The following is a 27,962-nucleotide window of genomic DNA, read 5'->3' as shown; positions in this document are numbered from 1 at the left end:
AAAGAACATTTATTTTTAAGAGTGTAGGCCTACCTATGTAGCTCTAAAAATAACTTGATATTTCTAAGATTTGTTTACATACTGCGATGGGGTTATACATTTAGTAGAATACGGTTGTGTGGAAACGTATTCAGTCATGCGTATCGTCGCATTTAAATAGATGGCAGATTTGAGATAAACAGCAAAATTGTTTAATTAGCTTTTCATTAAGGGTTCTTATATGTATTTAGTTATTTTATACGATACGACAAGTTTTAACTTGATAACGTTTTGTGAATAAAAAAAGATATCTTTCCAATGGCGACTGAACGCCTGTAAAATATAACGCAAAATAACTGATGTTAATGGTACCAAGTTATTGTGGAAATACAAGCTTTGCTGTTTGCAGCTGTTACGGGGGAAAACATAGACACACGTAAAATAACTCGCAGCTGTTCAAATTAATTGTTGCATTTAGTTGAAAACGGCATTCATCCTCCGTGTTTAGTGGACTCGTTTTAGTCGTTTATTAAAATATGTCCTGCATTTTTAGTAGCATAAACAAACTTCTGTTACTTTTTCCTCCTGGTAAAACAACAAACCATAACACATGCCTTTTGTAAAAAATATATATATATATATATATATATATATCAGAATTAGTCTGTGTTTGATAGGCCTGCAGCATAGCTTTAAAAGGTGCAGTATAGTACAATAAGGCCAGTTTATTTGTTAAATGTAGAATCTTGAAGTAAATTGGTGTTTGTCGGTGTTTTGCTACTGTTTTTTAAAGATACAATTCTGAAATGATCCAAAATTGATGTGTACTTTAAATGCATAACACAAGACCTTGCAGCATTGCTTAGCCTACATAATTTAGTCTTTATTTTCTTCAAGCTGACCCCAAAACCGTTAAAAATGGACTCTGTGTGTGCAATGAATTTGGTCCAAAATATTCCAGCTCATATTCCAAGTTCATTTTATATCCCCCTTCTGGCACGTTGGTATTCCGTTAGATATGGAGGAAATAAAAAATAATAAAATATTTGACTGTCTTACCCATATTTTTAAAGGAAACTAGGCTAATCAGAAACCGAGAAAGTTGCACTTACATGCTGTCGCAATTAACATGTCTGCAGAGGAACTGACCGCCTCCTTTAACTTGAACTTGGACTTCCGACTAGACGTGCCTGAAAGTGGGGGAGACATTTTGCTAGACGAACGGACAACGGACCTTTAGTTGCCATTGTAATGCAGCTCTCTGAATCCAAAGGGCTTAACGTGGTAAAATAGGTAACGTTGAAAATCCGAAGCACAAGGACGAGTTGTCAAAACATGCATGAGCTCCTCTGAGTCAGTGCTTTTGGATTTTAATGTTGTCTAGTTTTACGACACCGACTTAAAAAAAAAAAAGTAATAAATACACCGGCAAAACAGAAAACGTGCTCCACAGTCTAGCCTACATAATCATTTTTTCGTGATTTTGCTTTTGGTTTATATTTTGCATTCTCACTTAAGTGTAACCTATTGTTTTAATAAATAATTGCAAAGCAGATGACGTAATTAACAAAGAAATCTGAGCATGCACTGTCAGGCTTCTAAAAATGAAGATCCTGGTCTATTGTTATTATGGGCTATGCAATAACGCTTTCCATTTCTTACTATTCCAATTTCTTATTGTGTCTGACCGTAGATTTACATTATCTCATTTGCACATGCTGTACTTCATATCAGCCACACATTTTACCGCATTGCACCGAGACGCTTCAGCCTATTCTGCTGAACTGTGCGAGATTTTACGGATTTGTTCCTTCAAGGGGACGCTATTCCTTTCTGGTATAGGAGAGGTGACCATAACGAGTTGTTTTGAACGACTTTTTTTTTTTAATGCCTCCGCTCCTACTCAACTATACTGTTCTTTTCTTAGCTTAAACTTTGAATTGAATGATGTAGGAGCACTGTGGCACTGCAGTGACATATTGATACATATTCATGAACGCTGGCACTCTGCAAGATGTAATTTTGTTGCATGAGAATCAATTTCTAAACAAGGCCTGCAGCACCCCCGCAATGTGCATGCAGCGGCAAAGATGTAGCTTCTAAGTGCCTGGAGAACATTACCCCTTTTATTTTACAAATTACGCATATAACAGGTTGCGTTTTTTTAAAGAAGAACTTTGTTCAGTTGTTCAAAATACAATTATGCTGTCTTATGTAGCCTATACATCGAGTATTTTTAGAGAATTCTTACTTGGTTAATAAAAAAATCTGCTGTTTTAACTATATTTATATAGGCTACGTTATCTGCATCGATTTTACCTGTACAGCGTGAATATTCAGATGGCCTCTGTGCGTGCAATGGAGACCAGAATAGAAGCCACCTTTTAATAGGGCCGAGGCTAGCGAGCTTTAACTGATGTTGCAATCGATTTTTCACCCACCACTCCATGACAACATAAGACGCACAGACACAACAGTGCAGCTCCCAAACCCCTGAATGATAGGTTTCCTTGAACTTGACAAGCAAAACTTTAAATTATTACTTTTACATTATTGAATATACGATCAACTCAATATCTAAAATGATCTAAATGAGTCTGCCTGTTTTCATGTCTCAAAATTAGTTAAAATGGTTATGCTTTCATTTGTTTTATTCGAGAGGTTCATGTGAAAATCTGAATGAAGATTTGGGCAAAGTGTGATAGAGATGGATAGAGAAGCCGACAGGTTTACTCTACTAATGCAGTGGCTGATAGATTGGTAGGGTATTTAATGCATAACCGAGCAATGAAATCAGACTGAAGTTTTTAGTGTAGCCTAAGTAAAACACGAAATAAAAAATATATAAACAAATCTATTCATTTTTACCATTATATGCGTTAACATTAGAAAAATGTGCCACGTGATTGACTGACAGTTTCTCTTCAGTTCTGTCAGAAAATAAAAATCCTTTTTTGTGCATTATCGATGCGTCGCCTTCAGATGTAGGTTCGATGACGTCAGCTGTCAGACCTTTTTAGACCTCGAACTGCACGGATAATGCTTTTTTAATGTTTTTAAACATTTTAAATATTCAGATTTTCATATGTATTTTCAAAGGATCACTCCTTGTTACTTCTTAGGAGTGTGATAATGGAAAAAGTCAGATATCAGAAAGCTCATTTCTAATTATAATATGCATTTGGCCCTGTAATTAAGAAGCAACCTGAATTCCACCACAACGGTAATTCAAATGGAGAATTGTGTGTGTGTGTGTGTGTGTGTGTGTGTGTGTGTGTGTGTGTGTGTTGCAACAAAAAGTGAAAACATCAAAGTCAAAGATAATGCCTGAAAACTCTTCTTGAGGCCAGTGGCAAAGTGAAACACGCAGAGACGTGCAAGACGCACAGTTGTAAACAAGGAGACGTATAGACTTGAATGTTAGAGCTCTTATGCCTTTTCAGTAATTGTTTTGTCTTATTTGTCAGTAATGAAAAGGAACACGTTTGCCATATTTGAAATTAATCGTTGGACATTTGAAACTATGCGTTAGTATTTTGTCATTTAAACAAAAACTGCAAGGAAGAAAGGTGATTAATCAGGGGCGCTAGTTTACATGGACACAAACTGACTCTCAGACACAAGCACACTCACTAAATCCTCTTCCAGTTTGACACTGTGGTCACCGTTTTAAAGGCGCCGTGTGTTGAGACTCGATGGAACCTATGCTATGTTAGCCCTCTTGTTCAAACAATGCTGACTGATTTGACTGTTAACTTGCTATTACGGAACTGTAATGTAACTACAGGCCTATTGAATCGTATATTTAACCATTAAAAAACGCATAATATTTTAGTGAGAGGGTAAAAAGTAGGCCTACAGATTTTTCATTCATTATTTATATATATATATATATATATATATATATATATATATATATATATATATATATATATATATATATATATATATATATATATATAATATATTAAACAAACCAGGGAAGTACAAAGCCCTAGATTACAATACGCAGAATTTTGCATTTGTTAGAGAGGAGACACCTTAAACGTTTAGTTGTAAATAATTCGCTTTAAAATGCATGACTCGGACCTTCAACATACAAGAATGGCTCGGATATTGTCAACAGAGTCTTTTAAATTATATATTGTTTGGCCGTTTCAAATATAGCTATTAATTACGTTATTCCAAGTTGTTTTATTCAAACAGATTACTGAGTGTTTTGAACTAATACTTTCAATTTGTAAACAAGCGGCAGTAGCCTATAACAACGTTCCGTGTGGAATGCGATCTTGAAGTTGAATCAAACTTCATACGTGTAAATACATTTTAGCTGCGACTGTGCTGTGTTTTTCATTGAGTAGACTTATTTTCCATATCCCTTGGGATTTTTTTGTTGTTGTTATTATAAGAAAAGGTATGTTGTGCTATATGGATTATAACTGATAAGCTTGTACATGAGCTCTCGAATTAAATCTACTTTTAATAGTTGAAATCTAATCAAATGGTTAAAAATGAGGTTGAGAGAATTATCTATTAGTTAATAATATATATGAATCCAGGTTAAAATTAGTTTACACACGGTATTGCAAATTCACATTAAAAGGAAAAATAAGGAAACAAATGTTCTACCTTCACCTTTTTCTGAAGAAAATGTAAGAAATCGCTGCATTAGCCTAAACATTGTTCTGTGGTTTGTAACAAACATGGTTCTTGTAGCGAAACATGTTTAATGTCAACAAATCTGGAGAATAAAAGCTAGAAGCTCCATAATTAACATGTCATATAGAGGAACTGTTCACAGAACTACGAGAGGAAGAAGCAGATTCACCGGAAGGGGTTTTCTGCATTGTTAGTCGTATTTGTCTTCCTACTCGTAACAGTTTAACAGTTGTCGGTGAACTTTAAAAAGTAGAAATTGCGTTGGATGGTTTGCTAGTTTCTTTTCCGCTTTCCCAGGTTGAATCTTTTAGCCTTTCAAACTGCAGTGAGTTTGCATGCATACGAGTGAGTGTGAAGTTCATTCTTGTCTGTCTAGACTCTGATTACGACCTTGTTTGTCTGCGTTTTTTACCTTGACCTTGGACTTCCATGCAGCTGCCGTTTGTAAGAATTGTCCATTCTTCGGTCTGTGAAGACAACAATGGATGTATCTTTGCAAATAGGAGTAATCAATAAACTCATCGACATTTATATATAAAACACAACACTGTCTAAAAGGTAAAAACTGTTCAGATTACCTGTACACAAGGGCCGTCTCTCTCGCTGTCTCGTCGCTACACATTTGAAACTAATAACAGAGGAATGTTTTAACAGGGTATGGGACTCTTATTCATTCCTCTTGAAACGTTGCATTGTAAATGTGCAACATCAGACCGGAAGAACATCATCTGATCCAGGGGCAATGCATTCATTCTTGTCATGAAAATTATAGCTGAGCCTCTAATTAAATATTCTCGTATTATACAATCTATATTTAAATAAGAATAAAATTAGGCATAACATATTAAGCTACTATCATTCATGGGAAAACGGCAAATCTTTCTCTCTTTTTTTTTTTTTTTAAGTGTGTACAATCATAACGGTGAAAATTTTGTAACAAGTCAGTGGTAGGGAAGGTATTATTAAATAATGTAAAAATGTATCCATACTTTAATTTTACATTTTTGATTATAAAAAAAATCAATATTGTTCTGATTGTCAATAATTTATTCACATCAACACATCAATATGCGGTCCCAAATGTAAAACGGCACATGGAAAATCATTATAATAATTATTATAATATAAACACACACAAAAAAAGATGGAGAAACACAGAAAAAAACTGGGCTCTCGGGCCATTAGTTTCATAGTGAAAATGACACGAAATGACATGACAGCGCACATTAATACCCTTTTTTCTGTGTAGTATGTTTGATTTTATCTGGCAGTGTTTTTTTTTCTTTTTTTCTTTTTTTTTTCAGATTGCAGCCCATTTTTATTTTATATTATTGTTGATTTTTTTGTATTTGTTTCTAGCATGTATTTACAGCAGAATAATTGATGCGTAGGCCTATATTAAATAACGCAAGTATTTCCCGTTCATCCAGGTTGCTTTTATTGTAATAAAATAGCCGACACACATCTGAATTCATACGAATTTAATCATATGCTGTGCGCTTATGCTACTCATATTCTGTAAAACTCTTGTGAAATGATGTATCGTGTATAAATATATATGCGCGCCCATGAATGTATTTATGTTGTTACAGATTTGCGACTTTTCAGAATGTTGATACTGGAGTTTAAATGATGAAGCAGTGCATACTGCTAAGTGTCCAGACGTTTGTCGGCCGAATTGTTGAGGTTGTTTTCGTTACCCTTAGCTTAAAGCCTTCCCCTTTAAGAAGGACTATCTCCAACTCACTTAGCCAATGCCTGGGCACCAAAGACATTAGAAGCCAGGCGTGAAACGTGAGCCAGTAGTTGTTTAAAGGGATTATTCTTCCCACCCACAATCCAGTCTCTTTGGGCTAGTTAGCATATCACGTGCCTGCGCTTTAATGAACTGGACACATGGATATAGTCGTGCGCATGCGCGTGCGTAAAATGTAGTTGGAAATGAGGTATCAGTCTTGGAGTAGGCGACTTTTAAAAAGCATCGGCAGCCCGTGATATGACGACTTCGCTGGTCCTGCATCCACGCTGGGCGGACACCTTCATGTACGTGTATGAAAAAAGCCCGAATGAAAATAATCAAAATAAAAGCCAAATTATGGAAGGATTGAGCGGGAATTGCCCTGCGACTCATTGCAGGGAACTGATCTCACACCCCGCGCTGGGGCGGCATTCCGGCACCATAGCGACTCACCAGGGATCCGTGTACTCGGATATATCTTCCCCAGAAACTGGGCGACAGTGTCCCGCTCCTCAGACGTCATCTAGCGCCTCTCTGAGTTATGGCTACCCCTTTGGAAACCCTTACTACGGTTGCAGATTATCTCACTCGCACAACGTGAACTTGCAGCAGAAACCATGTTCATACCACCCAGCAGAAAAGTATGCTGAGACGAGCAGCGCTTTGCCCACGGAGGAGCTCTCCAGCAGGGCAAAAGAGTTTGCTTTCTACCCGAGTTTTGCCAGCTCGTACCAGGCAGTTCCAGGATATTTAGACATGTCGGTGGTTCCCAGTATTAGCGCGCATCCCGAGCCACGTCACGATGCATTGATCCCCATGGAGGGCTATCAACACTGGGCTCTGTCGAATGGCTGGGATGGGCAGGTGTACTGTTCAAAGGAGCAAACACAGTCTTCTCATCTTTGGAAATCTCCGTTTCCAGGTATGTCTTACCACAGGTGTAAAACCATTTAAGTATTGAAAAGAAGAAGAAAAAAAAACTCAAGGGACATTTATAACAGTGATAATGTTATAAGATCTTATTTTCTCCTACTGTAAAACTGCATAGTATTCTCCTTAATTAAATGTTTCAATATATATACATTCTTGAAGTCATCAGTTGATTTTAAGATATTTCAACTCCAACTTCTAATTAATGCATTACGCACCCACAAGGTCTGCATGAACCTGTCAAATGTTCAGATTTTGGTCTATTCATTTTTGACACGTGACAGTTGGGAAATGTTCAACTGGCTTTCCATAGCAAGACCGAGTTTAGTTCGCTCATATGCGTTTTGTTTACACCCCCTTACATAAAATAGTACAACGTTTGGGTTTTGAATCTGGTTATAGTGGATAGTCATATATTAACTTGGATATTATTGAGTCACAGGATTTTTAATCTAGGAAAGTCACGCAATTTGGAACTGGGATATGGCAATACTGCCTACCTTTGCTCCTCCTGTATGATAATATAGGTCTTATTTGCACCACGCATATAAATCTTTGTCAGCAGTGATCGGGAGCGGTGCCCCGCAATCTGTTATGGACATTTTGTGAATGCCATGGAGCAGCATTTTTCTAATAGCAGCTGACGTTCTGTAGTCAAGTTATTGATTTTAGCTGTGGGCAAAAATATTGCACGACTCGATTGTTCAGTATTGTTAGCTCAGCTGTGCAAAATTACAAAATGCCAAGACTATGCTAGGACTCGGTATAATGTCGCATTATAGTGGCTATAGCGAATACTTGTCACCACCAACACGCCCCTGACCCGTTTAGCAACCCCACACCCCCACCCACCCCCAAACGAGGTCACGCACAAACAGGTAGCCTATATTTTAAAATATAGCAAAATAGGCTTCTTCTTTTTTTTTTTTTTATGCAGTACTTCGAAAAACATTGTTTTCATACATAGTCCAAACCAGTTCTTTACCGATTCTTACAGTCTGTTTGGGACCGTTAGACACTAATACGTTTCTGACAGAAGGGCAGTGGACATTGCCTCTGTTTAAAATGTTATCTATGCAATGACAGAGAAAATCCTAGAATACATCTGAATGTGTCTGTGTTTCAGCTGCTAGATGAGCCTTCACCTTATTTTACCTTTACTATGGCACAGTGAAGTAGATTTGGGGAATTGCTGGGCGTCAGTGCTGTTACATTATAATTAAAATGCACGTGATTTTACTTAACAGAATATTTTATTGTAACTGAGGAGTGTTTGTGTGACAAACACTTGTCATATACCCACAGTTTTAAAAAAGACTTTAAAATGAGGACGATTTGGTCTTTTCACAAATCACATCCATCCAAACTCAAGAAATATTTATTATCAGTAGGCTATGCAGTGTTGGTTAACCTATTCAGTAAATTGGACTGAAAAATATAATTCACACACTTATAGATGGATAGATATATTAGTAGCTAATATAATAATAATTATTATATTATTTAATCAATACATAAGGTAACTCACAATAAGAGCATAACTGTCCCATATAGCTATGTAAATGATTTGACGTAACAATGAAATGAAAAACTATCTTGTCAAATTGAGCAGAACTTTCACCAGTGTCTCATTGGACAAGCGGGTTATAATAATGCTTCCATTCACTTTCTGTTTTTCAGATGTTGTTCCGTTGCAGCCAGAAGTCAGCAGTTATAGGAGAGGGCGTAAAAAGCGTGTTCCCTACACCAAGATACAACTGAAGGAACTGGAAAAGGAGTATGCAGCGAGCAAGTTTATCACCAAAGACAAGAGACGACGCATCTCTGCGACAACCAACCTCTCAGAACGCCAAGTTACTATTTGGTTTCAGAACCGCAGAGTGAAGGAGAAAAAGTTTGTCAGTAAATCCAAGACTAATAATCACATGCATACTTGATGCATGTTTCCTAATTTTCCCGCCAGCTTATATCCTTCTGTCCAGAAAGTCTGATATTTACCTCTGTTCAGAAATCATGAATGAAGAACATCCGGGCAGCCTCAAGCCTAACCTGTCTTCTTTCACTTTATTTAATTTAAATCATGCACACAGTACAACAACCGCTCACTCTTTGGCTTTTTGGGCATATGATACAAAACTGTGAACATACAGAGAAAAAAAAACATTTCAACTTCGTCCTTTTCTATGAATGTACATATTATAAATAATAAATATTTAAAATTACACCAATATCAAAGACACACATGGTTTACGTGCATCTGAAAACGAAAGGAGACGCGATTCTTCTGCATCTCTTCATATGTGCGTCAAAGCCAGCCAGCAGAAAACACTCGAGAGGCTCAACACGCACGAGAAGAGAAAAAAAATATATCGGACACTTTGGATGAACCAAGACTTGTATAAACTTTCGAAAGGCTGTAGCAAATATTGAACTGAGTCACGAATTGAAACCGCAATTTGTTTGTCGTGGAGATCACAAAAGATTTTGCTAGAATGAGCCTGCGAGACTTCAAAAGCTAAATGGTTCACTGTGGGATACATTGCTTTTTAATGCCGAGGGTAAACCAGGCTGCTAATGTTAACTGTACAGTTTAATGCTTCTATTATTTAATTTAGATTTCGCGTATGACAGGTCTGTAAAAAGGAATGTTTCAAGATCATTTGTATGTGTCCCTATTAGCAGTGAAGGATATGACTCTGCCATGCAACTGGAATGATTGTAAGCATTTAAAATCATTTAGTATTAAACATTAATGCACAACCTTTTTGTTTTTATATAGAAATGTGTATCGTAAAGCATTGGAGCTGTTCACACAACTTGTCTGTATCTCTTTTCGTGCAGTATGTGAACTGTATTGTGGTGTTCAATTCCTAAAGTAATGAATTGAGACATATTTCATAAATAAAAATTACAATGGAATTTGTTGAGTACATATTTGAAGTCAATCAGTGCATTTGCCAATGACTACGGTGGCTCATTTATGGCCGCTTCATACATACATGCAGATCTATCTGTCCATCTTTCTTCCTATGAGTTTGTAAATGAATTCTTACAATAGATTGTGTGTCATTTAAGTGAGGGTTGTTGAATAGGCGCAGTGCCAGTATCGTTGCTAAGATGAATTTTAGCAATCATAAGAAATATGCACAACCTTCAAATAATGACATCTGGAAAAGGTCTAGTATGATTAGTTAACTTTTGACTTTTACATGTTCTATTTTAAAAACATGCATCTATAAAGTTTAGAGCTGAATATCATTTGAATCCGAATGTCCACGTAGTGTATGCGTGTGCTCCTGTATAGGCCTTGCATATAAAGCATGCGAGCGATGCACGTGTATGTAAAGATCTAGACATGTAGTGTTTATTTTACTTATTTACAGAAATAATATTGCAAATCTTTGCTGTACTTATATTGAATATTATATTATTAAATTAAGCAAGAGTCAGGTGCGTATAGGCTATGTCTTACGCGGACAAAAAAAAATGTACTACAGTTTAACTAATTTTGAAGAATAAAGGTAAAAGAAGGCGAATCTTCAACGAAATGTTACTTTGAATATGCCACGACAACATTCTGACACAGTTTGATCTTCGCAGTTTGGTACCGGTTCATGAATTATCCCGTCCACGTTTCAAACTCTGCAGGTATGGTCGGAGGTGTTCATTAATTGTTTGATATAATACCAATTTTAAATAATATTAGCAGTTTAATAATATAATATTAACTTTTAAAATGGTTAAGCTAACTGTCCGAAACATTATAAATTGTAAACTTAAGTATTTTTGTTGGTAGGCTACACGCTATTGCTTGTGGCAGTGTGTATACATTTGACGCATAACTTAAATACTTCCACTTCCTATTATATATATATATATATATATATATATATATATATATATATATATATATATATATATATATATATATATAAATACAATAGTACACCGGAATAATCAAGAATCAATTATACCAAGCCTACTGTATGCCAATATTTTTAAACCGATTTTAGAAAAAAATAAAATACAAAAAAAATTAATTAAAACGATTCTGTCACAATTTTCTAATAAATAAATGATATATATATATATATATATATATATATATATATATATATATATATATATATATATATATATATATATATATATATATATATATAATGTGTGTGTCATTATGCGTGTGTGTGTGTGTAATCCAGTTCTTTAGGGTCAATTGTCACAATGTTCTAATATACAGAATAAAATGGAAGTTAGCGACTATTGGATATGCATACAGGCCTATAATTTCCAATCAAGGAGACTATGCTATAGTCGCTAACTCCCTTTTGTCTAGATGCTTAGGGATAAGAAATGCTATTAGATTTATAAGTTATATAAATGTAGGCGGCCTATAGAGGAGGTATTAAAATATATGAAGCATTATAAGAAAAAAAGCCTATAAGTAAAAAATAATGTCTTACGAGCGTTTAAAATTCTCCAGTAACAGGGTGCACACTCGGGTAGAACTCTTCTTTCTTTTATCAGTCAACTATCAGCACTATTTGTATATTGTTTTGAAGTTGGTTACTTTGAAAACAGAGAAATGTAATGTTTACTGCATGATAGTTAAGCCTTATGTTTGAGCGTCACGTGATCGCGCGTTACCCTTGACCATGACTATGCAGTCGCTTTGACCTTGACATCACAGAGTCTTGTGAATAATAAACAGAGGGGCTGGACACCACTGCCCGTGGTTTGTTTTCAGGCAAACAAGGTGTTATTTCCCTGTCTAGACGGCGAGAGTTAATGACACACCATAAATACATAAAAAAGAGAGAAAATGCTCTGAATATCCAAAATCCTTGTCATTGTGAAAATCTAGGCTACACTGTGTACATTTTAAGTCCCCCGGTTTTTTTTACTTCTCACACCATTTTTCTCTTCCGCGATCCCTTTCCCCTATAAGTTTTAAACCACCAATGGTTGTATTCTCTCATCATGAGGTGTAGGTTATATTGACCACGAAGGCAGGTAGTGCTTTTACGTCTGCAAAAGACAGTGCTCCGAGGAATACTTCTTTAAATATCAAGAGATGCATCCGCCACAGGGTCACGTCAAAAGGTACGGCTAGTTTATTTATTTGTAATGGATATGCGCATTGCCTTAGTGTTTTAAATATGGAAACGAGTAGGTCATTTATGAATATAGAACTAGCCTATAACATTTTTTTAATGATCTTTTATTGATGCACTTGTTCTGTCAAGCAACCGTTTTCTGTATGGTTAGGCGCAAGGCCTATTGAAAACACGTAAATATAGTAGCTATGTTCAGTGCGGGAAAAAGAGAACTTCTTCGCTTTAAATACTTTTTCCTACTAACGTTCGTCACAGCACGCTTCAAAACAGTTTTTTAAATTAATTTATTGCCCCATGTAATAATTTCATCATTTGATGCGCTCTGCAAAAAATGTTAAACTAATTTAGCCTATTAAATTGTTGCATTTTTAAAGTTCGTGTACAAATGACTAACTTGATTTAAATATATAGGCTATATTATATATATATATATATTTCTCATTGCTAGTTGCAAGCTGTTTAGTTAAAACCCATGTTGGTTCCTGCGCACTATTTCTTGCTATTTATAAAATGATTTATAAAAGCATTTTTAATACAATTACAATTATCTCTTGCTGGTTTTGCATAAAACAAATAGTGGTATTGTAATATAGAAAGCAGATAATTTGATGCACTTTATTATTATTATAGTAGATCTATCTAGAATTACCCCTCTTATCACCACTGCTGGATTATTCATTTTAAATTAAAAATATAAACAATGTTGCACTTAAATCCATAACCTATTTGTCTTAGATTATACTGATCAAATTTATATAAATAGCCTGATTTATAAATATAAATATAGTGCACGTATGATTTTTACTTATTTTTTATTTACATTTTAAGCAGGCAATATCGAGTTTGAGATTAAATACATATAATAAACTAATTTCACAACTATATGGTTTAGATGCATGTTAATATTTTGTGCAAAAGGCCTGTTCAGCCAAACATATGGACTTACGTAGGTGTTTTATTTTTTTATTCGCCGGTTCTAAACAGACCAGGAATGTGAAGAGAGAGAGATCAGTGGGTTGAGGAGAAAGGGGGCTGATAACCTCTGGTGGCGTATGGTGGAAATATCAGGAAGTGAGCACTGGAGATTTAACACGAAGACACATGCTTTGCACAGGTTTACATTTTTGTCTGGCTCACGTGTAGCCTACTCTTATACTGAATATGTGTGTTTAATTTACGATGAAGATGACTAATAAACTAATATGTAGATTAAAGTGCATTTCTGAAGAATTAGCTAGCTGGTGTTTACTAAAAGGCATGCATACCAGATACATTTAACTGTATTAGGATGGGTTGGGTTGATTACATTTTATCGACATTTATATTTATGTATTTAGCATATTTATGTTTTTATCTAAAGCGCTTTAACAACAGCATTTGAGCAAAGATCCGACAATATTTGTAATACACGATGCCGGATTTATTTGACAAGTTCGTCTTGCTCATTTAGTGCGGCTTAATTCCCAAATGTGTGTGTATTTTATATATATATATATATATATATATATATATATATATATATATATATATATATATATATATATATATATATATATATATATATATATATATATATATATATATATATATATATAATGTGTGTTGCATATTGTATGATTTATATTTAAGATACATTCTCGACTCTTTCAATGTAACCCTCTTTTTTTTCTATTTGTATTTTGTAGCCTAATATTATTAACTGGAAGTATATCGTTGCATAGTTCACGAAAACAAAACAAAATAAAATTGAATATAAGTAAATATAAACAAACTTATGTCAGGTTTACAATTTTCAAACACCGCATTAAAGTGTTTCGGAAACTATTGATTTCTGTTTAATCATATTACCATTGTCTTGTTTAAACTCAGTTTATAATGACTATTTAAACAACAATTCTACCTGTTATTAAAAAAATACATGCAATAGGGCAAAGCATAGCTTACATTTGTGCCATCATCATACACACCATTTCTGGAAGTTGCGTCTTTAATTCTCTACGTTGTTTTGTATAGCTGTGTTTTTAGTGTAATCTTCATTATTTTAATTTACTATTGTAGTTGGCATTCTTAGTAGTATTACATTTTTAAAGGCTATTAGGATACCCAACTATATCATCAAACTTTTATCCTTTCTCTAAATTGAGTTAATGTATTTGAGAACAGGAATTTTGCGTTTAATTCGCATTTTAATGTATACGTTTTTGTTTCCTCAAGAAATTGGCCTCGGAGGACATTCACTGCAAGGCTTTCACTGAGCCAACCTGTCTTCCAAAATCAAAGACAATAAAAAGGCCTTTGTTTACGCTATGGCCCTGTCTGGACGGGAAAGGGATTCCAAGACAGCAATCTCACAGCGGCGCAGACAGTGCACTAGACACTGACCTTGAACTAACAACTATTTTAGCCGTTTTTCCAGAGATTTTGGAGATTTTCACTTTGGCCATCTTTGCGGTAAGAAAATACAATCTTTTATCTGACTTTTAAGCTTTATTATTTGAGTCAGGTTGTTTGAGGCGAATATTTTTTGTGACTACATTTAAGTTGTTGAAATGCCATTCATTCTCAGTGAGAACTAGTAACTATTTGAACAAATTCTTGTACTCTGTTTTGTTCTTGGGTAAAAATAATGAACGTATCCATACTAAAACTGATCAGAAGTATAACTAAAAAATTGACACAAATGAATAGTCATAATTAGCAATTAGTGTTTTCTCAAAGTAGTAACTAAATGTCAGGTCTCTGTAGCTTCATATTTGGTGATTACATTTATATTAGCACAAAAGTCCTGACATTTTAGTGAAATATCTGATAGCATTTAAAATTTATATGCACGTTGTGTTACATAGCATGTTAATTAGTTACATGAAGTATGGAGTAGCTAGTCTAGCCGTAAAACATGCACATGTGTCTCTCAAATTTAGATGTAATAACCATTGGGGTATTTAGAGGACAACATTTGTAGTCTTTTGGTTGTTTTGGGTCTATATTTCTAATGAGTTGAACACCGTATCATTGCTTTTATAGCGTAGATACCCATCGCCATTAATGGAGTTGTTTGTGGTTATTTTGTCTGTCGTTTTAATTGAAAGTAGGCTGAACAAAAATAAAAATAAGTTGGTCCTATGCATTCTTACAAACACGCCCCACAGATACGCTGACGCAAGCTTTAGATTGACAGCAGCCGCAAAGTTACTACTACTCAGTGTTTTACACTTGAGAGACTCGTGGAATAAACAACACAGATTATTTAAAATGAACGAAGAATGCAAATATAATTTGCTCCTTCATAAATATGTTAGCATGAACATGTAATCAATAGGCTACACAAACGTGTAAACAAAAAAGTGGTAAAAAAGTTTAATATTAATGTTATTAAAAAAAAAATATATTTCATGGTTTTTAAATATTATAAGCATGGCAGCTGTATTTACATGTAATGTTTTTTGCATTCCACTTCTAAAGGAGAGAGATGATATAAAGGATATAGCCTAATTAAAAAAACAAGGTTTTGTGACACTTAATACTGAACAACCCACTGTTTTTATGTATAATTATTAAGTACAATAAAATAAAAGTATTAAAAAACCCAATAACGAAAGGCCTTAAATATTAGACCAACAATTAATTGCGCTTATATCAACTTTGTTACCTAAACACACCAATGTAAAATAGAGGGGTTAATCCGTAGTTATTGTCTTTGTCGTATTTTCGCTTCACTGTGTTCTTAAATGTGACAATGACACGAAGTTGCAGTTGATATAAGGAAATTTGCGTGTACTTTATATATTTACAATCAAAAATCAATTAATGTGATCTAGTGTGGTGTATTTGGAGTGGCAGAATCATTTTAATGCCCTCTGCCAGCTTGTAAAATTCAAATAAAAGAATTGCGAGATGTGTAACAACTCTTCGTGAGTTTGACTGCGAGTATTTATAGGATGTATCTGTTAAAGTTGTTCATGTGAGGTGTACTAGACGAGCATATTATCTCAAATATAGGCTACGGTCTTAAAAAAAAATCTTATAGAATATCATCTTCTTTTACGGAGCCAATGGTTTCAACCTGCTGACCCCACTACAGTAAATATGAGTGGAGTTCAGCACTGAGCATCAGTATTTCTTTAAAACAAGCCTGTAAAAAATGAACATCACATCTTTATATGACACTGAATTCAACCGTAATTTGTTTGAAAACAATGGGGAAAGCATCCTCTGCTTTAAGGGGGAAATAGCCTTTTCTTTGTAGGGAACGAGTCTCTCTTCTTTTTTTCCTTCTTCTTTTTAAAATCATTTTAATCTATTTATTATTTGCCATGTAATAAAGATTAAACGAGGCTAGGGACACTTCTATATATTTCTAAACAGGAAAGTGCAAGATGATCCGTTTAGAACCTTTGAGCTAGGGGAAAAGAATAACAAGATTTTACATTTTTAATAAGATATTTTATAGTATTTTTAAAAAGCATATAAAACCCGTAATACAGAAGTTAATGTTTTGTTTTGTCTGAAATGGACCAAGTGGGTGGTACCTTCTAGTGTTCGAGTAAGCTCCGGCACGTGACGTGGAGATGACCAATCAGGTGCACCTCCAGGTTTAACTACGTTAAATGTCAGATTGCAATAAACTAGAAGCTGTTGGTCTGGCCCGCGGAAATGGGCGAGCATAATCTTCTTAATCCTGGGTTTGTGGGACCTTTGGTAAACATCCACACTGGAGACAGGTTTTACTTCCCGAATTTTAGAGCCTCTGGGGGACAGCTGGCGGGGCTACCGTCTCTCTCGTACCCTAGAAGGGACAATGTTTGCTCTCTCCCGTGGAATCCATCGGAGTCGTGCAATGGATATCCTCAGTCTTACTTTAGCAGTCCCGTATCCATTAACCCCTCTTTTAATCGATCTTGTGAAATAACCCGACTGGAGGAAAGCAAGTGTTATTATGGCAATTCCAGCAGCACCAGAGAGTCGTGTTCAGACAGCAACAATCTCAAACGAGAGGAGCGAGCAAGAGATACATCAGTACCGTCTGATCACGGGATGCACAATGGGATGGGCAACAGTGGCACCTTCTCAAAGTATGATTATGGCACCGAACATCTGACCCAAGACCCGCCATCATGTCAGTCGCTAGAGTCCGACTCCAGTTCTTCAGTGCTAAACGAAGGAGGAAAGACTTCAGCAAGCGATCCACAAACCCTGGTATCGCAAGGAAACCACGCAAGCAATATCGCCAGTGGAGGAGGTTTGTCCCTCGCTTTTAATTACAACCGAAAGACAACAAAAGCACACAGTACAGTTATCTTGCTCCAGCTATTTCGTTTTTTGTTTTTTTGCATGACAGGTTATTTAGGCATTAACTGGCAACTGTTATGATTTTCCTGCATGGGTCTTGCGTGGTTGTTCAAGGCCACTAGGGGTTGCCCTAAAATGCTCCACGTTCACCAGTTTAAGCGCTCAGTCATTTATACAACCAGTAAACACAACATCATAAAATTCAACAATCCCGTTGCCAATGTTTGACGCTTTTTACAGAAAAAGCATATTTTTATTGTTGTCAGACGTAGGTTTTGCTAAAACATTGACACTATTTTATTAAGAGGACCATATTTGTACAATGGCAATTGCTCTGTTCAGAGAAAACAGAACGTTTGTTTTAATGACTCGTAAACTGAATTAATATCTGTTGTCGTGCAGCAAGAAGTCGTTTAATACGCATTGAAACCGCTAAATAAGTAGGGTTCTCGCAAATAGGACAATTACCGCGTTAATGTACATTTAACTAGAACAGTAAACGTTCTAAGGCATTCTTTCTATGTAAACAGACAAATTTGTCATATCGACAGGTTGCATTATACCTCAGATTGTCATTGAATCATATCTAATTGTCATATTAACAGTCTCACAATATCAAATGCATCAGAAATGTGTATTTTACGTGGCATGAAGATGTGGAGAGATGTTGATGTGTTGGCCTAGGAGATGTTTTGAAGCTCTCTCATAAACCCGTGATATGTCCCTCTAGGTGCCCCGTGGTACCCGATGCACACCCGGACCCGCAAGAAACGAAAGCCCTATTCCAAACTGCAGCTGGCCGAGCTTGAAGGAGAGTTCATGCTGAACGAGTTCATCACCCGGCAGCGACGTAGGGAGCTGTCTGACAGGCTCAATCTCAGCGACCAACAGGTTAAAATTTGGTTCCAAAATCGGCGGATGAAGAAAAAGAGACTGTTACTAAGGGAGCAGGCTTTGTCCTTCTTCTAAGGAGGCACAAAATATACATTGCTCAGTACCAGCCCAAACAGCAGTATTTAGTTAAGGGTAATCTGCCATTGGCCCATTTTACTCTGAAAGTCTTGCCCCATGACGCATTCTGAAAACGCGAATAAGAGTTCAACATTTATGGGTACGCGACCAAATGATAGCTCCAAAAGTCTGCTTATACGATGTGGTCTATAGTGTTTATTTAAGAGGGTCTGTGCCCAGCAATTTTGGGCATGTGTTCGGTGGTAATGTTTTAGTCTTGAAAGTTTTGAAAGTAAAAAGCTGTCTAAACCATCTCTCACTTTAAATAATTACCTGCTAGTTAGAACTTCAGACAAATAAAAGCTGTGAGATAGAATTTCGGACAGTACAATGTTTTCTTATCAGTCTTAATTATATTGAATTATCGCTAAATATTTATTGTTCGGAGTGTTAAAAGATCTTTTGAAATTATAACACTCGTGCCATGATCAGTGTTCTAAGCTACAAAAAAAAAGAAAAAAGAAATGAAACGCCATATGTTATCATAATTCAAATCCTTAACTGTTCGTAATCTTCCATCTATGTTTTTATTTTTGCCAGTTGTCGCTAAGAAAGGGTGTTTCAAACTCACTGTAACTATAAGAAGCGTTAAGCCATCAACGTCTTATCTCCGTTCCGCAGTCATCGCCACGTGTTCTATGGCACGTTCACGGTCACGGGCACAAAGTTAGTGACCCAACTCATATCTTGGGCCCTTGAGAACCAAACTGCAATTACAGAACAGCTTTTATGAATAGACTTTGATCTAGCCAGTGAAATGTCATTCTGACAAATGTTAGATGATTACTTCAACAAATATATATTGGCCAAAGTGTAAATTAGTAGGCCTCCAGCTAAGCCGCACAAACGCGACTTCCTGCTAATAAAATATTTATTCTTGATATAGTGAAAAACGTTATACTCGTCTCCATCATATTTGCATTTTTAACAGCATAAATTTCCCATTAACGACTGCTTGTCCCTTGATCAGGGTTATTTGGACATATTCGCTTAGGTCTACTTAATTAATTCACAACAATGCTTCTGGGAAAGAAATGCATGGTTAAGTAATATTAAGACGCGCAATGATAAATTAAAACAAAAAAATTAATCAATTTATAACTGTAATGAAAATAGCAATCATACAGAAGAGATCAGATTTAAATTGCTAATTAGCGGGACCCATTGTGTTGTTAGAAACATTATTTACTCAGATCATGGATTATATGCCAGTGAAATAGTTCCTATTTGCTGCATGATTATAATGACTGTAGTTAGAAGGTTACAAAAAGCAAATGTTTTTTCCGGCTTTTTTTTTTTTTTTTTTTTTTTGTCAAAAAGGCGCATGTAGCTATTATTTTATAACACCTTATCAAACTGAAAAGAACGTTTTAAATGTATGGACACCGGACTGGTTAAAAGTTGGTATAATCTATAAGTAGAAGATATATCCGTTTGCAAGTATTATTATTATTATTATTATTATTATTTTTTATTATTATTATTATTATTATTATTATTATTATTATTATTATTATTATTATTATTATTATTATTAAGGAGTTTGGCAGAAGTCGGTGCTACGTTTTATATTTTTTTATTGTTATTGGTCTGATAGTTTGGCCAATGACATTTGCTTTAAACCCTATTTTTGTGAATCTATGGAAAATACAATTATATGAATGACATCAACAACTATATAACAATGATGGTCTCATTTCCCCCTCTTTGAAATGTTTTGTGAAATTGTCTCCGATGTATAATTTTTCTGTGTTGTTCTGTGATTTTGTGAATGCTCCAGTGTCGCATTCCTTTGTATCTTGCTATTAAAATGTATTGTAAATACTGTTCATGAATGTATCCATATATGTGTAACCTACAGTTTCTGAATAATAAAGTCTTTAAACTTAGTTATTTCCCCATGTCTATATTGTGAAAGGCCTATGAGTGTTATTTGAATCTGATAAATTTATCTAAACACATTTTTCCATGCAGCAACAGCAGGAAAGCCGACTCAAACTACCGTTTTCAGAAACATTTCATTGCATTATCCTTATTTTAACCATATTGGCTCTTAATTATTTCAGTAGCCCAGCTATACGGTTAGGACATAAAACATTGGTTGTTTCTAACACTCAGGAGAAAACTAAAAATGCTATCTGAATGTTTGCCAACATGGCCACATGTAGTGCAACAATATTGATATGATATGCTTTAACCAGTGGTTGGAAATGGTAAAGACATCCACCTAGTGGATAAATGGAACAGACGCCAAAACAGGGCCCCATGAGGACTAACTGCATGGACATGTAATACTTTGCTTGCCTATTTTGGAACTGTGGAGAGTTAAAGACGTTTTGGACCGTGTTTCAAACTTTTGCTAGTTCATTGCTCATTGCTTAAATATCTAGTGTGAGAAGATTGTTTTGTTTTTGATTGCTAGGATTTTAATAGGTGATTACTTTTAACTGCTCACGAAAAGGCATTTGAACTTTTTGTACTGAATTTTAGGATCAACTTGTAATCTAATATTGGTCATCATGAGGTATGTTACATTGTTAAACCGCACGATATTTGTTGTAAGTTATCTGTTTAAATACTAAATTAATGGAGAATCACTGGTGATTCCATCGAATGCAAATAAAGAGGATCTTAGGGTTGAGGTGGTTCAATAGTCACGGCTAGTGTCAAGTCTATTGGCTTCCTTTAAAGCAAATGTGCTGCAATCGTAACAATGGCATTTTATGCGCTTGCGGCGCTTTTGACTTTGAGACTGGCCAAATCTGTTTATGACGACTCGTCTCCCCGGCTCAGAGGTCATTGAGCACCTCAGTGCCCTTCACACAAAACTTGTGTAGTCATGTGGTTCACTAAGTGCTCTGCTCCTATCACAGACGTGTAGAGACTGGACAAGTCAATTCTGGCGTCTCTTGCACTGCACACATGATTGTGAGTGTATGTCTGTGAAATGAGGCTTACGTGTAACTTCGAGAGATACAGAAACATTTCTTGACAATGAGTAGTTTTATAAACACTCTGTAAACGTGCATGTGCCCGTCTTAACGCGCTAGTAACTTCAGTATTTAGCTCATGCAACTGTTTGGTTACTTCTGTATTTAAGCAGTATCAACATTTGCTCGGCCTACCAAAAGACCAATAGTTTAAACTACAATGACTGATACCGCACTAGGAAAAATAACTTCTTTTACGTTAAAAAGAAGAAGAAGAAAAAAAGGTAATCTGAAAAGCAAACAGTTATTGGCACACAATTGTATGCAAATACATTTGCCGAATACGAATCTGGTAAATGTTATTCCAATTGTAGCGTAATTTGTTTTAAGTTGTAATTTATCTCTTAAAATTATTTTAATAATGATCTTTATTTGAATGGTCTTCGTACATTTCTTATAAACTTTCTGCATGGCATTTTTAATTAAGCCTTATGCAGTTCGTGCTGTAATGACGGTGGTGAATGGTTCCTTATTATATTATTTTTTATTATGTACTTACTGCCTAGATTCGGCATAATCAATTTCATTATTTTCTTATTTATTTTTTATTCACTTTATTAACTTGTAGCGTCATTAATTGGCACTCGCATGGCAAACTCAGCTTTCATTCCAGTTGTATCTAATATTTAGTATACAAATACAAAATTCTTTACAGAGTGTTCATAATAACATATCCATTTAAGGATGTTGACGTCTTGCTTTTGGATTATAAAACATTCAAGCATTTAACATATCAGCAAGTCTTTAAATGCAGTTAGCCTAAGCCATGGGACATTTTCTGTTACTATAAAGCTTCGCCGCGACGTCAAAAATAAAAGTTATGTAATATAAAAATAATTACAGCATGCATACTTATTTATATTTTTAAACAACTATAAACTATGATCCTGTATACTAAATATATCATTGTTTTGAGTAGTATTAGAATTATTTCCCTTACAGTATCTTAATTTTTAAGTGATTAGAAAATATATGCCGAATTTTATACAGCGCAATGGCACAACTGTACGATACATTCATGAAAATAAGACCTCGCTGCATGCTTGTCGTATGCAGAACAGCGCAAAACTAATAAATACGTTCTGAATAAGTCCATTAATACAAACGAAAGGCTGATATTAACGTGTTTATGTACAATACCTACTTGAGCAAACAAGGGGAGAATTTTGTTGCAATGAAAAGTACGAATGAAAGTGGTTACTACGTAGGCTACCATGTATTAAGTTAATAAAGAATATATATATATATATATATATATATATATATATATATATATATATATATATATATATATATATATTTGCAAACAATAGTTGTGACTGTTTCTAGAATGTTGGGGCCTTCTTTCCGCTTCCACCCCTCGCGTTAGCCCTGTCTTAGTGGGCGGGAGCAACTTACAAATTGAAGGTCAAGTTAGTGTGTCCCATATATAGGAACCAAGTATCCAATAGACATTGTAGACAAAATTCAAGCATTAATATGAAGTTAAAGTACACCATATATTTAATTCAATCGGTTTAATTGTTTTTCCTAATAATTGCTATGAGAGTGAATAAACATTTAAACTAATTTCAGCAAAAACAATCCACATTACAAATATAACACAACCACCCTTTATAAAAGATTATCTGCTCCATAGTGTTTGGCAAAAATAGCAATTTCACTGCGATGCAGCCTAATACGAAATAAACGTAGGGCAAATTCAGATTGATTTTTCCGGGTAATCTATATGGCAAAAAGTGTCCCAGTCACCCCGAATTCACCCTATTTTACCTACGTTCAGTTGTTTGATGTAAGGGGCGAATACACATTTCCGATGTTCGTTGCGACAAACCTTTTAGGCTATGTCTTGCTAATCTTGGATTTAAAGCGATTATAGACTAATGTCTGGGTATTCGTTGTATAAGAATCAGCTTTGCGGAGTAAGGTCCTGGAAATATTTACGGTGTTTTTATTAATGTATTGGTCTTAACAAGGCCACGTCCATCAGAAAAAGAAAAAGAAAGAAGAAGAATGACGGTAGGCTACTGACCTTTTGTTATGTAAAAAATGCAATGCTGCTTATAAAAAAAAAGTCGTGTCGCAGACATGCAGTGTCATATTAGTAGTTTTGTTGTGAGTACATACCTTTATCTTGTCATCAACAAGCCATGTGTCGGAAATCTGGTTTCCGCAATAAATTCCGCTTACTGTCGTCGAATCAGTTTGATCAACAAATATTAAGCAAACATCTTGGTAGATTATGTAAGCAATGTGCCTGAAGTTGCATTTACGTTTCAGAAAACTGTTATGGAACACGATGCAAATAAGGAAAAATGATTATCGTGGAATAATAAAGTTCTGACATGAAGAACAATCGATGCATGGGGTTTCACGTGCATTTTGCACCCGTGATATTTAAAATATTTGATACATATAAATATTGATTTTGGTGGGTTTTTTTTCAATTGGATATATAGGCCTACATATTGTGGCTTCGTAAACATACAATTAATATTTTTAAATATTGTTTCTGGAAACAATAATTTGTCTTTTCATCTTTTATAATAGTAGAATAAATGACCATCCCGCTTTAGTCGACTTTCAAGGCCTATTAGGTTACGTAATTAGTGTTTTTTTTTTTTTTCCAGAACAAAAGCAAAAGGTTAGCCCGTAACTGTAGGCCTATCAGTCAAGTTTAAGAATGTAATTTTAGGACGTGGAAATAATTGACAATAATTGAATACAGCAATATCATCTTGTGTAGGCTACCAGTATATGAAAACAATTGTGTACTAATGTATTGCAACAAAGACGATAGCTTTTTGTGTACTATCGGTGTTTAAATGGATGTTCTTTTCGGCATAAACAGACGACCATTCGTTAAGTTTCCTCAATTGTACACGGTTGAAATGCAGCCTACACAATTAGCCACATCTCGTGCTAAAGTTATTCTATAATCACATGCACTCACTAACAAAATAATTCATATCAATCAATGTAACAAAGATTACTACTGTTGTTTGTCCATGCTCAGAATTGACCGTTTGAGCAACAAGCTTCTAGGATTTCTTTAATTGCGATGTGCAATTAATACAGTTGGGTACTGGATGCCTGTGCTAACTCTCCACAGCTATGCACTCAAAGAGACCTCTGTAAAAAGAAGGGCCATTTTTGTTGTTGCTTGAATCTGTTCACAGCTCATACGAGCGAGTTTAACAGCCCGACTTACATCCAATTAAATTTATCTAGGCCATGAGGGGACAGTAATGCTATTACACAGTTTCCCTTTTTAGCCCTGCTGAGGTTTTAGCCCTGGAGGTAAACTGTAGGGCTTTTGAGTGTTGCCTGCAACTGCTGTTTGGTATCGTTGTTGCTATATCACAACTACTGTGTGTTTGATTTTCTGTCGATGTTCTATAGGTATGAGGCAAAAAAGTATTTTGGTGATAATGCACGAAAGAAAAGTCGAAGAATTTGACCGCCGGGACAGGACAAATACAAACATTTAGCGTGCGGTCTATTTCTCCTGGTCTCTTGTCTGAAGCATTAGCCGCACCATTTTAGTCTGAGTATAACATTAATTCGTGGTTCTGTAATTTAAGTTTAACTCTATATTTATATGCATTAGCTGCAAAGAATTGCAAAAATGTCATTGACAATGTCGTAAAGCTTTTAGGAGGAGAATGGCAAACATTTACAACACCTCTGTCTCTCTAGACTCTGAACGCCTTTCTAGCTTTTCTTTCCAGCTGAACTTGCCCCTTCAATTCAACTGCTACATCACAATATCAACAATTGTCCAAATCTCCAGCAGGGGCAGAGCATTTGTGGGGATATAGTGCTTGTTTAGAGAAAGAAAAGGACGAACCTTTGTTGAATTTCAGGGTCCTACAGCTAGTAGTATAGTGTTGAAGCTGTACGAAGATTTTGAATAAGTTGACATACATGTGAAATCTGTCTCCTTTAGAACAGCTATTACAAAATCAGAGACCGAATGTGTCAGATACGCTAGTAGGCCTAGTTGTTGTTATTCACTGCGTGAATACAAGACTTGGACTTTAGTTGTGAAACGAGTAGCTAATATACACAAGGTGGGAACAGCAGTTTTCAGTATTATCTCGCAAAACCTTTCTCGCATTAACAAGTTTATTCTAGATAGAATGACTACACTATGAGAGAAATCGATATTGTTCCCTGTCATTAACGGTTTTACGATGGAGTTTTGTCTCAAATACATGGCTATGTGTATTTGAGCTCGTTCAAAATAACTTAGACCTGGTTGACTGAAACCTGAATGCAGCTTTCGTCAATCATTGTATTGCATATCTTACTAGTTAGATATTTCATTCTATGAGCCTTTTTAATTGTTTACCTTGTGTTTGTTTTCTGTAGAACAAAGCATTTCTTGCTTTTCCGCCGTTCGGCCTTTTATGGCGGCTGCAGTGAGAATTTTAGTGGTCAAATTCAAGTGCTGGGTCTGGGCAGCTGTCTGCTTTCTTTGTACTTGGTTGAAGGCATATTGCACACCAACCTTTTGTCAATTTTGAGAGGGCTCAGTTCAGAGAGGACTCATAAAGTCATTACCACATAGCTCTTACACAAATACGCAAGCAATCTAGCTTTATTTATTTTTTTAAATACAACTTATTTTTTTAGTTGCGGTGTGCAGTGCAAATTATAGGAATATTTTTCAACAATCGATCATAGTTTGTTAATATGGACACTGAAAAGCTGCTTTGAATAAATAATAGACCTATAAAATAATCCTTCTGAAGAGAAACTATTAAAAACAATTGGTATCATAAACAATTCTACATGTTATTAGTTTATACTCTGTGAAATGTTTCGATGACCGGTCAGTAAAGGTCTTCAGACATCTCCACATATCTTTAGGCCTACATAAAATTAAAAAAAACTAAATAAAAAAAAATCAATATTTTAAAATGAGTGCTACATACTGACTTCCGTTTATAATTATTGTTTATTTCGCGAATTAGATTGTTAAATAAATTTCAGATGATTAGCATGCTCTGCAGTGTTAGTATAGAGCGTTACTATGGATGTATATCTTCACCATTAAAATGAGTTTTAAATGAAAAGCATTATTTTTCATAAACACTTAGTATTTATCTGAATTCTGCAACAAAAAGAAAACATTTTTAGGCTTATTTTAATAGACGCTGGAGGGTGCATATTGAAACTGGATAGTATGTTTTTCCTTAAACAGATGCCTCTCATAAAATGGTCTGAGATTTAAAATATCCATGGGATCATTTTTAACGTACTTTGCACATGTTAAATGCCAAAACGTGTAGTGCTGGGTGTAAGGAAGGTCGAACACAATAGTATGTTGCACATAATTTTTATTTTATTTTATTCATTTGATAAAAGACAGTGTTTTACATTCACGAAATAGTCATTTTTTTATTATAAGTGGCATAGCATTTTAAGTTTAAGTTTCGTTGATTAAAACCAAGAGAAAAGTTTTCCCTCGGTTTAAAATTAAACCACACCTAAATACAAACATAAAGCATTAGCATTCATTTTGTGTTTATGCAAGCAATAACTGAAATCTCTGGGTGGATGTATCGTTCTCATCTAAAAAGGGGAAAAAAGACACTCACAAATGTTCTATTACTATATTCTAGAATTGGGTGGAGCTGACACGTGACATCTATAAGGCATATTTGCTTACTATATAATGTATAAATATATATGCTTTATATGTTTAACGCACATATATTTATATATAATATAAAATAGAATGTCATAAAAATTCGACAGTGCGCTAAAACTCGACATTTGAATATAAGCAGTGCAGCAATCAACACTATAATAAATCATACCAGCTATATTTAACAATCGTTTCTTTAAAGTTTTAATAGTTTTGTTACAAGCTAAAGTCATAGATTAGAACACGTATGTAAAATAAAACATATGATTGTGTTGCCTCAGACTCATAAAATCAGCGTTACTCAATACCTATACAGGCTCCGACACGTACACATAAATAGAAAATAATTATCTTCGTTCTTGCAAAAACAACAAACAAACAAAAGATGTTACTGTTTTACATGGTCTTGCACGATTTGAAAACTAATCGTTTGAATTTCACAGATCTTACCCAACTGAACCACTCCTACGCATCCATGTGTTCCAAATTGATATATGACAATATCTACTTTCGATCACGTGTTGCGGGGCGACTTAGACGGATTGCGCGTCATCTCGCCTTCCCAAATTTTCTCCTTCTGCAGCTCGAATCCA

The 27,962-nt window shown here is 35.1% G+C and overlaps 2 protein-coding genes across 3 annotated transcripts in view; both read left to right on the top strand.

The window, feature by feature from the left end:
- Positions 1 to 10,160, top strand: part of hoxc13a (homeobox C13a) — a 105,347-nt gene extending 95,187 nt beyond the window's left edge. Inside the window, exons 1-2 of one of the 2 annotated variants that reach the window (XM_067445724.1) lie at positions 6,550 to 7,298; positions 8,987 to 10,160. In XM_067445724.1, the coding sequence (XP_067301825.1) occupies positions 6,635 to 7,298; positions 8,987 to 9,243 (921 nt within the window). In that variant the 5' untranslated portion in view covers positions 6,550 to 6,634 and the 3' untranslated portion in view covers positions 9,244 to 10,160. Of the gene's footprint in view, positions 1 to 6,549; positions 7,299 to 8,986 lie in introns of those variants that run through there. The other variant, XR_010905305.1, reaches the window with a different exon arrangement.
- Positions 10,161 to 16,973: 6,813 nt separating this feature from the next.
- hoxc12a (homeobox C12a) lies at positions 16,974 to 20,106 on the top strand. The gene is made up of 2 exons (XM_067445725.1): positions 16,974 to 17,662; positions 18,443 to 20,106. The coding sequence occupies exons 1-2, from the start codon at positions 17,077 to 17,079 to the stop codon at positions 18,679 to 18,681; spliced, it is 825 nt and encodes a 274-aa protein (XP_067301826.1). The 5' UTR covers positions 16,974 to 17,076; the 3' UTR covers positions 18,682 to 20,106.
- Positions 20,107 to 27,962: the final 7,856 nt, after the last annotated feature.

Source organism: Pseudorasbora parva, chromosome 6 (assembly GCF_024679245.1).
Source record: "Pseudorasbora parva isolate DD20220531a chromosome 6, ASM2467924v1, whole genome shotgun sequence".
Lineage (NCBI taxonomy): Eukaryota > Metazoa > Chordata > Actinopteri > Cypriniformes > Gobionidae > Pseudorasbora > Pseudorasbora parva.
The sequence above is the reverse complement of the archived record's forward strand: the minus strand, read 5'-3'. Positions and strand labels throughout refer to the sequence as shown.